Raw genomic sequence first — 12,938 nt, 5'->3', positions numbered from 1 at the left:
CGTTGGAGCCGCGCGTCAGTTGTGCGGCGACTGTCGACGTTTTCGTAGCGTCAGCGTCGGAGTGTGTGTGTCGACGGTCGTTTCGGTTTTTCGTTGTGGGCCGCCCGCCCCACATTCCCCCCAGTTAGCTTTTTGTTGCTGCTTTCATTTTGAAGTGCACGCCGCGTCGCGCACGCGTTGGCGTCTCTGTTTCGTACGTGTTTCGCGCGGTGCTCGCGTCGGCGCTGTCGTCGTCGTCGTCGTCGTTTTGCCGTTGCGCCATTCCGCAGCATCATTCCATTCCAGCGTTTTTGTGCGCCTCCCCCAATTCTGGCAGATATATGTATTTTTTTCGGTGTTACGAATTGCATTCGATTTGTTTGTGTGTGTCAGCAGCAGCAGAAGCAGCAGCAGCATCGCAGTTGCAGTGCAGTGGCCAACAGTCAGCAGTGCAGAAGCGTTGAAATCGGCAAAGCAGTGCAGTAGCAGTGCAAATAGAAGTTCCAGTTGCAGCGCAGTTACAGCGCAGCTGCAGTGCAGTTAGGAGCACAATCTCCAGCAAAGTGAGTAACCTTCCAATGGCTGTAAAACTGCTGGCCCAGGCAGTGGGGGGATTGGAGTGGAGTGATTCCCCAAAAGGTGTTCGTACGGATTGCTCTTACCGATGGGGCCGGTATGGGGGCTACGTAGTTGCCACCACAGCTGCCAGCTGGGGCTCTGGAGCTTTGGTGGGTCTGTGGGACGGGTGTGGGGGTTGCTCTGAATCAACATTGTCGCAGTTGTTGTTATTTCTGTTGTTTTTTTTTTTTCTTCTTTTTGCTCTCTGCTTTTTCAAGTACCTGAGAAACAGGCACAGTCATGTCCGCCCCTGGCACCAGACGTGTTTGTGTGTGTGCTGTGTGAGTTTGTATTTTATACTCTATGTACGGGGGTATGATGATTTTTACCATATTATGGCCAGAAAAGGATTCAAATTCGACTTATTCGACTTATTATGGCTTCAGAAAAAGTTGCCCAAAATTCCCAAAATCCATGCTTTGATGGGGGAGAGTGGAACCATTAAATGAAAATACTAACAGATATCTGGGGCTTTTACGGTACTCTATACTCGTAATTGCTGATCAGCTGCCATGAATCACTCTCTCTTTTTTATGGTAATATTAAGTACGAATGTGCATACACTTTGGGCATTTCGATCATAACATATGTATTATATGCCAGCAGTCTTTTATCAGAATTTATATAATCTATCAAATGAGTTCCCTTGGTAGGGGGGGGGATCAAAAGATGCGGCGCATGATCTGAGAATATCTTTATCTTGCGCCTCCTATGTCTGTCATTATGAATAATTGCGAGCCGGCTTCGATTCACGGAAAGTTTGTATAGTTTGTATTTTTTTTTATTGTCTCTCCGTATTATTTTATGGTCGAAATTTCAGATTTCTGTTTAGCCCATTAACACGGCGGCAATGGGTGTATACTTGTATGCATGTGTATGTCCATTTTTTTTTTTTGTTGGGCGTGAGTGTGCAAAAACTAACACCCGCTGCCTCCTGCCTCCTGCCACTCCACTCCCCATGGACCATTGTCGGACAATCGCTTGGGAATGGTGGGAGTTGCTCTGCTCTCTCCTATCTCCTATCTTTATCTGAATTTTCGCTTCACGAGTACGTACGCTCTGCCGGTTCGCAGCCTCCACTCGGGAGCAGCGGAGGCATTGCCATTGCCTCCCACCGAATTCAGCCAACTGGAAATAACTGCAAAAAAATAGACAAAGAAAGACAGGGACCGACAGACTCAGATAGAGAGATAGTGAGAGACAGAGAGAGAGAGAGGGACAAATGGCAATAAAAGCTGCTTACAGTTTTGGCAGCGCTGTGGGCCACGTGTTGTTGTTGTTATAAAAAGCGGCTAAACAAGAAAACAGAGAGACGGTCAGAAGGACAGACAGAGCGGCAGAGAGACGGGCCGAAAAGAAAACTAACCTCAAAACGAAACAAGTTCTGTTGAATGTGGAAATCAACTGTCAAAAAAAAAAAAAACGATTAAAAAAAAAACGAGAAAAAGAAGTGTGGAAAAATAAACAAAAATAACATTTATGGATCCCCACTCATATGTACATACCACATTGCCAGCAAAGCAACAAACATTAAAGCCGAAAATTCTCTGAGGGAAGATCCATTCATGAAAGAATTTCAACACCAGAAAAAAGGTATTTTCTTTTGGATATTTTCTGAACACTTAAAGTGCTCTGAATAGGTATACAATATTCACTTAAAGTTCACAGCAGAATCTCATTTGGGGATAAATCTTTAGTTTCAAAAGAGAGACAACATTTGGGGAGGGAACAATAGAAGCCATTCCTTGGTAAATATCTTAAGCAATAAATTGAAATTAAATATATTAAAACCAGGCGAACTTCTTTGAGACAGCTAAACCTTTACTGGAATTAAAGAGGGTTCCCCTTATGATCCCAGTGAATTAATTAAACTGAAAATGTTCCATCAGAAATGAATCTATCAGACCGTTGGATACCAATAATAATAATCGATCATCATCAGCAGCAGAAGAGACCCAAAAACTATAATGATAATGATTTCTAATGAATATCAATCATTTCCAGTGCCCATCGTGTATTATTATAGATCTATTCTGCATATAAGCCGCCTACAGTTTGGGCTGCACTGCTGCTCAAAATGCATTCCAAGGGGCGTACCCATACGTACCCACCCCACCCCTTCCTGACCAGCGACCAGCCGCCTGCAGCAGTGGTACGAGTTTGGAATATCATCCAAAACCTCCTTTCTCTGGCCTGCTCTTTTATTTTTGGGTCAACCTCAATGGACCCCAAAAGAATTTCCAGTTTCCAGCGAAACCCACACGGGAAACATTCCAAAACGAAATCAATATAGACAGCGAGAGGGAGCGAGATGCCATGGCATGGAGAGGGGGGTGAGGGCCGTCAGACAGAGTGGTGGAGCGGCAAAGTGGCAGAGGGGGATGGCGGGAGGGGGGTTTGGAAGCTATCACTGAAGTTTTGTCTATTGCCGTGGCGACGGCCTGCAGGTGCAAGTGGGATAGCCAAACCGCATAACATTACCTCTCATCATCTGTGTGTGTGTGTGTGCAAAGCGGAGAGACGGAGAGACAGAGAGAGAGAGACAGAGAGAGAGGGAGAAGGCTTAGCAGCGGCGGCGACTAACAAACAGCATCCGAAATCCGGTAACGCAAGTTTCTGGGCTCCACGTCGCCGCCGCTGAGCGCAGCAATCAATTGTGTGAGTAAGTCGGCAGGGTACACCAACGAAAGGTGTGGAGTGAGAACGAGCGCCAAGATAACAGCGTAGAGAGAATGGTGGTCCAGCAGCCATCACCTCCTCACCTTATATGCAATGCACCCAAAGTAGGTCTTTCTATTTTACAAGCCGTGTGGCAGCAGCAGCAGCATCGCAGTCAGCGTCAATGACGATACAATTGAGCGCCTCTCCCGATGGTCTGTGTGGCCTGTGTGTGGTTCAGGCGGAGGGTGGGTGGGTGGCTGGCTGGCTGGAGGGCATACGTAGGGTACCTACAAGCATGGCCATGTGCTGCGATGTGTAAAAGTCAATGCCTCAACAGAGCGACAAAGCGACGGAGCGACGGAGCGACAGAGACAAAGAGTCAAAGAGGGGGGAAAAGTGGAAGAAGAGACCCAAAATAGTATTGGCCATGGAATTGCATTGAAACGGATACGGATACGTTTTGATGTTGCCAAAGAAATGGGCAGCGGATGCCTGGGATCCAAGAACGAATCTGTGTCCGTTTGCTTATGGGGAAATTGGTACAGCAGCGAATCAACGTCATGGGTTGGGTGGGTGGGGGGTAAAGAAATTGGTGCAACATTCTTTCATGGATTGAGTGTCTTTGAATGCCATTCACATTCACATTCGCTACACATCGTGAATGATGCACCATCATCACATACTTTTGCACTCTCCTTTCTGGTGCATAAATATTCTCCTTATTTTGGGCTCATCTTTGTGCAACGTCTTGTGGTGTGCCCCTCCCCAGCCGCTGCCCACGAGTACCGTACCTATTCCTCTACCTCTTTTCTTTTTTGTTTCTGTTGCTGTTTCTGTTGCTGTTTCTGTTTCTTGTACTGCCTTGTGTTCTGGGTTTCTTTATCAGCTGCTATTGCAGCTGCATTTGTTGTTCTTCTTTCGTTGTCTTCTTCTCCTTATCTTTTTATTTATTTTTTTTTATTTTCTGGCTTTTTTCTCTCTGCTTCTTTTCATTTTAAATGCACCTTTCACCGTTGCAAACGGTGTTCTTTTACCCTCTCTCTCACTCCAATCTCTCTCTCTCTCTCTCTCTTTGCCTCTCTAACGAATATCAAGAGATTGAGCGAGCCGGAGAGAGAGCTTTCGGCTATAAATCTGTCTTCTCTCTCGTTCTCTGCGATGCTCCAACGATTTACAGCTATAAATCCATCAGCGTGGCTTCAAATACATAATTGGATATGGGCAGATACCTTTCAATGCCAATTCGATTCATTCGATAAACACTCATCTTTATTCATAGCCATTCATTCATGTCTCCGCTACAGCGGAGAAGAGAAATTAGATCTCGGCCAAAACTACTAGAAAAGTTTTGCATCCATCCATCCATCCATCCATCCATCCATCCATCCATCCATCTTATCCCTCCGTCCCGCATCATTTTAAAATTTATTTTTTTTTTTGCTTGATTGTGGTCCAGTTTTACTTTTTTTTTTATTATTAATTCTTATATTTTATTATAGGGATATTCATTATTCCCTTTTTCTGCCTTTTCGTCTTACGATATTTCTACCCCTCAATTCCATTCTCAGTGCTCCACTTTCTTGTTCCATGCTCAGAGCTTTTCTGCTTTCAGTGTTCCCCTTCCTGTTTCTATTTCCCAGTGTTCCCTCTTTAAATGTTTTTTAGAGTTCATTTATTCCCATTCTAGTTCTTCCTTCGCTGTGTACCTCTCTATGTTTCGCTTTTTACATTTACATTTTACAATTTTACATCTTCGATTCCAATTTTCACTGTTTCCCTCTTCGCTTCCATTCGAGCAAGGGAGAGGGGCTTGTGGGACGTGCAGTAGAATGGTGGAGCAGTGGGCTACTGAAGCCAATTGCACTTTGAAGATGGCGTCACAAAGCATAACCATTTGCGGGGTGGCAGCAAAGCGGGCAATCGAGCAAGCCAATAAACCAAACAAACGTGAGACAATGCGCACCTGAGCCACAGCCAGACGACAACACAAATACTGACCCTGAGATGATACTTATGATTGTCGTTCGGTTCTATTTCCATTTCCATTTCCAATTGCATTTCATAGAATATATAAATGTATTCCAGTAAAGCTTCCGGCAGTACCTCTCATCTATCATCCATTAAACGTTTTCCACGAACAACAACAGCAGCAACAGAAATGTTCCTGCAGTTTTTTGAGCTCAATTCAGTTGGCAAAGTTCCATTTGTTCATGGGAAATTTTTATAGCGAATCATCGTTGGAACATGTGTCCTAGTGGCAACTGGAACCGAGGGCAGGGCGAATTAAATTTAATTTAATCTCATGGAGAAGGTAAACAGATAAACACACCCATCCATCAGCACAATGCGACTGTCTCTGTCTGTCCATCATCTTCAGACACCGGCCCATGCCCTGCCCATGCCCATGCCCATGCTCTAACCCAATCCCATCTCATGCCACATGCCGCGGTACTTGTACTCAGAAATCCCCAAAGAAAGAAGCAGACGACGAACAACAAACGAATCTCCGATAAGCGATACTCAGCGATAAAGCAAATGCTGTGACGGCGGCGAAGGCGGAGGCGGCCCATGCGGCGTATGAGTAATTGGCCCAAACAATGGGGAGTGCAATGGATAGGGGAACACGGGGTTGTTGGGCAGGGTGCGAAGGTAGCGCGTACACAGCCATTCAAACCCCTCGATTGGGGCTATCAAAGTCGGCTGTGACACAAATTGATATGCATTTTGCTTTTCTTTGTGAGTGTCCCCCTGCCCCTGCCCCCTACGCCCTACACACTTCCCCCCTTCACAGTACTATCGTTAATAAATATACGCGTAATCGAAGAAATTCTGCGGAGAGTAAATTTCCCCTGTTGTCTAGATTGGAAATTCCGAAGTGTAACGAAATTGTGGCATGGAATGTGCGCGCATTTCTGACTGATGTGTACGTGTTTTGAGCACGCGACATACATGTGCTATTCCTCGGTTGCTTTTGGTTTCTTTCTTGCACAATTTATGGCACAAATGAAACAAATAAATGAATAGGTCTAGAGTTTAGAATTGAATTTCTGCAGATACATTTACATGCATATTTACGTATACATGCATGGACATGAATGAATCTTATGGCTATATTTCTGAATCATTCATCAGTACGAACAGTCACTGCTGCTGCTGCTGCTGGTTCAACAGCTTCAGATTTTATTGACTTTCCCATCGATACTGAAGCTCCGAAGCATCGATGGTGTGGCAGCGCACCTGTAGCCAAGGCCCTCGAATCTGTTGAGTACCGACTCCATTTCAAGTCCAAGTCCGATGCTCTCTCTTACTCATGCGGGGCACTTGGGGGGCACTAAGGCAGCTCGCCCCCCAGTGTCAATGGTAACGCGATATTCGATACTCGATTGTGCGGTTACATAACCCCCGTGCACATGATTCGTAGATAAAAGAGGACAGACACAGAGACTGAGAGGGAGCGAAAAACAAACTATAAAAACATCCAAGTCTGTCTCTGTATCCATGTATCTGTGCATCTGAGAGTGTATCTGCGGAGAGAGAGACAGCGAGAGAGAGAGAGAGACACGAAGATAAAGCGTCAATATAAAACAAAATCCAAAATCTTCTGCTCGAAACCAAAACGAGTTTCGCTCACATTAAAAGGCGGCAAGGAAATACGAAAGTCAAGGCAAAGAATGCCAAAAAATAATAATAATCACACATAAATAATTATACATACATACTATATAATCGTAGTGTCCCCCACCCCCCCTAAGATATATCTGTGTGTATCTGCTGACAGGTTAGGAATTCTACTGGGGAAACTGTTCGATTCTGGTTGCAGAATGTTTACCCCAAAAGGGAGATTCCCCATTCCCATTACAAGCATTTGATGCCTTCAGAATGATGATTGAGGGTTGAGCATTTCAGCGGTTGACTGGTTGAACGGTTGAACGGTGAGCTGTGGTCGGTTCGGATACAGAGATACACGGAGATACACACTGCCCGAACATCGAACAGAAATTCCATGACGCTTCTAATTGAGGGAATTCCAGTGCGCGAATGCCGCATTACCTCTCTCTCTCACTCCCAATCACATCACTGGATGTTGCATGTGGTTTTGATTATTGTAGATGCACGCAGTTGAATTGCAGATATCCCACGGATACTCGTAGCTGATGGATGCATGGATGATTATGATGGAAAAAATTCTACATTCGACCATCTGCATTATGATTTCTTGTGCCATTCGCATCGAATGTGTCTCCTCCGGTCACTTATGGGAACATTTGACAATCGAATGGGGAATGCTGCCAGTGGAATGCGGCAGAGAGGTTTTACAACTTGGAGGTGTTACTTTTACTCCCCAGAGGCATGCTGCACATGCACGCTCTCTAGAACGGACACCTCTGTCCGCAATGCTTCCCATCACTGGGTATATGGCTATTGGTGACACACACATGCCCATTTCCATTCCTCTCCCCCTCCCCCCCTATCCCGTTTCAGGTGCGCATCATTCATTCATCCATCAGTCGGTCACGAAACATCATTATTTAATTTCAATTAAATTTTTAATTACGATTCTCACATTACGAATTTCATTGTTCAATTGTTAGTGGCATTTGCTGCTGTTGTTGTTTGATGCAGCAACCATTTTGTTGTTTTTGTTGTTGTTGCATCTGATTAAAGGTTGGTTAAAGGCCAGGGGCAGCAAATACAAAAACATGGAGACACAAAAGTTTATTTATGAGACGATAGAAGTTCAAAGACGATGCGGAAGCCGAGTTCACAAGGCATTCACGCTAAAAGCTGAGCACATAAAACTGTATTATATCTGTACAAAAGGAGACACCTAAAATACCCTTGAATTTAAGCATTAATGCATGCAAAATAGTCATGAATGCCCCAAGAATTTGGATAGTTTTGCACCTGCGCCCCCTAGTTTATTCGCTTCGTTGGCTGTCTATATTCTGTATTGCCCCCCCCCCATTCTCGTTGGCTGTAGGCGTTTTCTAGAAAGTTTTCTAGATTCGTGAAAGTTGGCTGATTTTGTTCCAAGTTTTTATGCGGGCAAATTGAAATCTCTCGACACGCAGGTGTATTGCAAAAACCTCGTACCGCCAAAAACTCCAACCTCCACAGAGAGTGAGAGAGAGAGAGAGAGGGGGGGCCCGCCGCCCCACTGCAATTTGACAAGAACTGTGTTGGGTGTTGGGTATTGGGCGCTGGGGCAGAACTTTGTTGGGCAATGTTTTCAAGTGTTCATCGTGTTGTCGCTGTTTGATTTTGTTGGTGGTCGAATGCCGATTGCTGTGGCAGTGGCAGGCACCTCTCACGTGGCAGCTGCGGCTGCTGCTGTTGCTGCTGCAATTGGAGTGCACTTTGGTCCATTGTTTATCGATTCTGCCGCTGCTGCTGCTGCTGCCGCTGCGGGTTAGGCAATTACGGTAGGTGGCCACGCCACAGAACTCGGAACATTTTCAATCGCAATATATGGATTGCATTGCATGGCAATTCCATTAGGCGAATGAGATGTTTCCATCTCAGAAATCTCAGCGTGTGAAGTGGCTCCCACGCGTGCCACACACACACGCGGAGTAGCCAGCCGGAGTATCCCCAGCGAGCAAAAGCAGCTAGAATATCTCTAACTCTATCAAAGTGTGGCTTAGCATGGCTGATTTCAGGTACTGCCACTCGTTGGCTGTGGCATCCACTTACGCTTAGGTGTCCTGTTCGTCGCCTCTCGTCTGCTTTCGTTCGGTGGCACAACGTCCATTAATAGCTAATTACGGCAGGTAATAAAATATTGCGCAAGCATCAAAGAGGACAAACAAACAACAAAAAGAACAGAGCGAACAGAGGGAACAGGGGACAGGGCACAATGGACACCGGACATTGGTTCAGGTGTCTGCCGACAACGGACACGAGAGACACCTCTTGGATGGGGGCTGGGGGATTGTGGTCTGTGGGATGGTAGACCCGTGGCATTGTCTGAAGTGTGGCTCCATTAATAGCCGGTGTCGCGATTTGAATGTGTGAGGCGGAAAGTGTCCAATGGCCTACTACGCGTTGCACCACGCACCATGCACCCGAAGGGGTGGGGTGGGGTGGTGTGTTCAGATGGCACGGGTGGTGCCACGCCCCATTCGGTGCCTGGTCTTGAAGTGGTGCCGCCGCCATCTACACTGACGCGTGGGATGTCAAGACTTATGAGAGAGGCATGCCCCGGCACACAAACAGCGGGACACACACACACACACACATACACTCATGGACACAAATGAGATTAAAAGTCAGAGCTAAAGAGAAAGGAGAGAGACGCACGTGAAGGGGCTGGGGTACGGGCAGTGCCAGTGGCAGGGACGTGGGCAGGGGCAGGGGCAGGGACAAGGCTCAACTTTACCCTCCTCGGAGTGCTGTGTGGCAGGGTAGTGGAGCATGGTGAAGGATTGGGGCAGGTTCAACGACATGTTGCGACATCGAGGCTGACAACGCGGCGCCTAATTGGATTTCGGCCCGAGCGCTCCACTTTTGCCCGAATGTGGCACGAATGAGCAGCACGGGTGGGTGGCTGTTTGGCTGGCTGAATGGGTGACGTATCGAGGGCGTCTTTTGGGGGCAATCTGCCACCCTCAATCTGCCATCCCGATTCTAAGCCCCACTTTTCGACGCAATCAACAGCCGCGAAACGCAAGGGCAGCGAAATGAAATTAAAGCCGAGGTCATGATGTGCTGGTGGGAGGGGGTGGCACAGTGGGCGGAGTGGGCGGACTGCAGCCGAAAAAAAAAGCAATAAAAGTGACAGGGAAAAGTTGAGGCGTTGAGTGGGCGACGACGAATAAGGATATAACCGTCTAAGGACAGGCCAGGCCAGGACAGCCAGCAGACGCGAAAGACGAAAAACGAGAAGCAACTTTCGCTGGAGCTGAAACTGGAGATGGAGGGATGGAGATGGCAGGCGTTTCTTGAGCCGAATCCTGAGGCTCTGCTGTCATCAAAGCAACGAATTTTCAACCAAAAAAAAAAACAGAAAGAAAAAAAACTTTTCTCACAAGAGAAAACAGAGAAAAAGAAATGAAAAGTGTGGCAGAGAGTGAGAGAGAGAGAGAGAGAGAGAGAGAAGGGAGCGATTCCCTGGATTTTGAATGAAAAGGACAACGAAACAGAAAACTGGAACTGGAACTGTAACTGGGGAGGTGGAGCAGCAGGCAGCACTGCCCCCCGTCCCACCTACCCCTCCCCAGTGCCCACTGAGGCAGCATCCAAAACATTCTGTGGCCTGCGGCGAATGCACTCATGAATATGCATTGAACGATTCGCTTAGAGCGCCATGAATGCAGTGAATGGATGCCCGGGGAATACCCGAATACCCCACACACCACCCCCGTTCAGAACCGAAAAATACGAGTAATCCCCGACTCATCGCTGGACTGGAAATGTTTGCTTTTAGACGGCGCCCTTGGGGAAAGATTCCATCCGTACCCTCGCGAGAAGGGGACTTCTCTCATTTCTGTGGCAACAGCCGAAAAGGCAGCAAGGCAAGAGATGGGCAGATGAAAGAGAGACATCATTCGGATTTATGCATATCAACTTTGGTGTTAACTTTGTGAATAATATGAGTTCCCCTAGTTCCCCTAGTTCCCCTAATTCCCCCAAGAAACGCAGCCAGAAGCAAGCATTCTTGTGGGGTATTCCTGAACCTATACTATAGGTAATCAGGAGCCGATCGCAATGCTAAATTATGGTAGATGTGATCATTCCTCACTATGCTGCTTATCCTTAGAAGTTCTCCGTTTTCTTTTAGTCTATTTAAATAAATAAAATAATTTTAAATAAATTAAAAGTATTTTTTTGTTGATTTTTCGTTGAGGCTGTAAATATTTGATATTTCTATGATACGATTTATGATTTCTAATTTATTAAAAGAGATTAGGAAACATATTTACATATGTATGTACCAAATATAATATTTTCTTTTGTTTTTTGTTATTTTTTGTAATTTTTGTAATTTTTTGATTTCCCATTTAATGAACAAATATTAATTAAATATATAAACCTAATATTCATATTATGTGCATCTTCTATTGCAGCCTGGGATATTGGGAATTCGGTGCAGGACGCGTTTGTCATTGCCGTCGAGGAGCACGCCCGGGAGCGACTGCAGCGACTGGCGGCTCTGAATCGAGTGACGCCCGTGGACATAACACAACTGTCGAAGAAGGTGAGTGTCCTGTCCAGTTCTCTGAATTATTCTTTGAGACTTGGTTACCCAAGCACGATTCTCATCGTTCCCGGTGTCCCTCCATCTGCGGATGGATTTCCAGCGAATTGAAATTTCATTTTCGGAATCTTTTCCCAGAATACTCGTATTTGTAATGGCACTGGCAACGAATTTCCATTGAATTTAAATTCATTTGCCAGTAGCATATTGTTGCTGTTTGTCTGCTTTTCACTAAATTTGGTTCCAATGGGAATTCAAGGGAATTTTCGCGGCTTTCGACTAACTTTTAGCAGTTATGCCGAAACTCTTATTTGTACTTTTCTGAGTTTTAATTAATGTTACCGAACCGAACCCCACCCTTCTTTTGCCTGTACCCAGTGGCTTCCGTTTAATGCTAAGCCACACTGGCAGAGAGAGGGAAACGCCCATGGGGAAACGTTTCCAGTTGACTTTCCCGGTAGCTTTTCTCTCCCATCAAATTTGCTGTTTCTGTCGAGGGCAGGAGGCTCTGGCTCTGGCTCTGGCGCTGTCTCTGTCTCTTATTTTTGTTTAATGGTCAAGCAGGAAGGTGCTAAGGTGCATGCCACTGCATGTTGAATGTGGCACTAAAGCAAAACTTGATTGTGAGTTTCCACTCGATGTTCGATGCTCAATGCTCGATTTGGAAACAAACAGAAAAACATAAATCGAATGGGAAAACGTTTTATCAAAACAGCTTTCTATCACAATGACAGTGCCCCAGTGACTGCCCCTCTCTCTCCCTCTACCTCTTTGTATGTTGTTTGTGGTGCCACAAAGTGCCTGCCCCACCCCACATGGACACACAGACGAGGTACGGGCACAAAAATGAGGAAGTACTCACTCACCCAAAATTCAATTAAAAATTCAACAAACACAACACGAACCAGAGAGACACTGAAAACTGAAACTAAAAGTGGAAATAAGACCAAACAACAAAAAAAAAACAAAACACTGAAACAAAAACAAAATACAAAACATAAAATACAAAATAAAAAAAAAACCACACACCACACACATTAAAACTAGAAACAAAAGTTTGTATAAACGTGAAAGCGAAACCACTAACAAAAATTTCCATCAAAAGTTACGCAAAAAAGCAAAAGAAAGGCCAACAAGAAGGTGCAGTCGTAACTGATGCTTTGGATACCCTTTACGCGCCATTGTTCGCCGCTGAATGCTTGTATCCTTTCGCTTATGGGAAATTGCCCATAAAACCAAGCACCTAAAGGGGCTGCCAGAATGTGCGGAATGTGCGCTACGGGAGAAATAAAATTGATTGTCTCTTTGAAAGATAATACTATGTCCCGAAATAGATCAATCGAGTTGCTTCGAGAGCGGATATTGTAAAATTAAAGTATTTATTTTAAATATATTTTAATATTTACATTTCCTTCAACTTTTATTATAATTTAAAAATATTTGAAAGTGTTTTAAAGTTGGATTACATGGCTAGCTATACTAA

The 12,938-nt window shown here is 45.3% G+C and overlaps 1 protein-coding gene across 2 annotated transcripts in view; it reads left to right on the top strand.

The window, feature by feature from the left end:
* The window catches only part of LOC111068965, a 59,839-nt gene that overhangs the window by 10,892 nt on the left and 36,009 nt on the right, over positions 1-12,938 (top strand). The window contains exon 4 of one of the 2 annotated variants that reach the window (XM_041595824.1): positions 11,325-11,461. In XM_041595824.1, coding sequence (XP_041451758.1) covers positions 11,325-11,461 — 137 coding nt within the window. The remainder of the gene's footprint in view (positions 1-11,324; positions 11,462-12,938) is intronic. The other variant, XM_022358791.2, reaches the window with a different exon arrangement.

Source organism: Drosophila obscura, unplaced genomic scaffold (genome assembly GCF_018151105.1).
Source record: "Drosophila obscura isolate BZ-5 IFL unplaced genomic scaffold, ASM1815110v1 contig_84, whole genome shotgun sequence".
In the NCBI taxonomy this organism is placed as follows: domain Eukaryota; kingdom Metazoa; phylum Arthropoda; class Insecta; order Diptera; family Drosophilidae; genus Drosophila; species Drosophila obscura.
The sequence above is the reverse complement of the archived record's forward strand: the minus strand, read 5'-3'. Positions and strand labels throughout refer to the sequence as shown.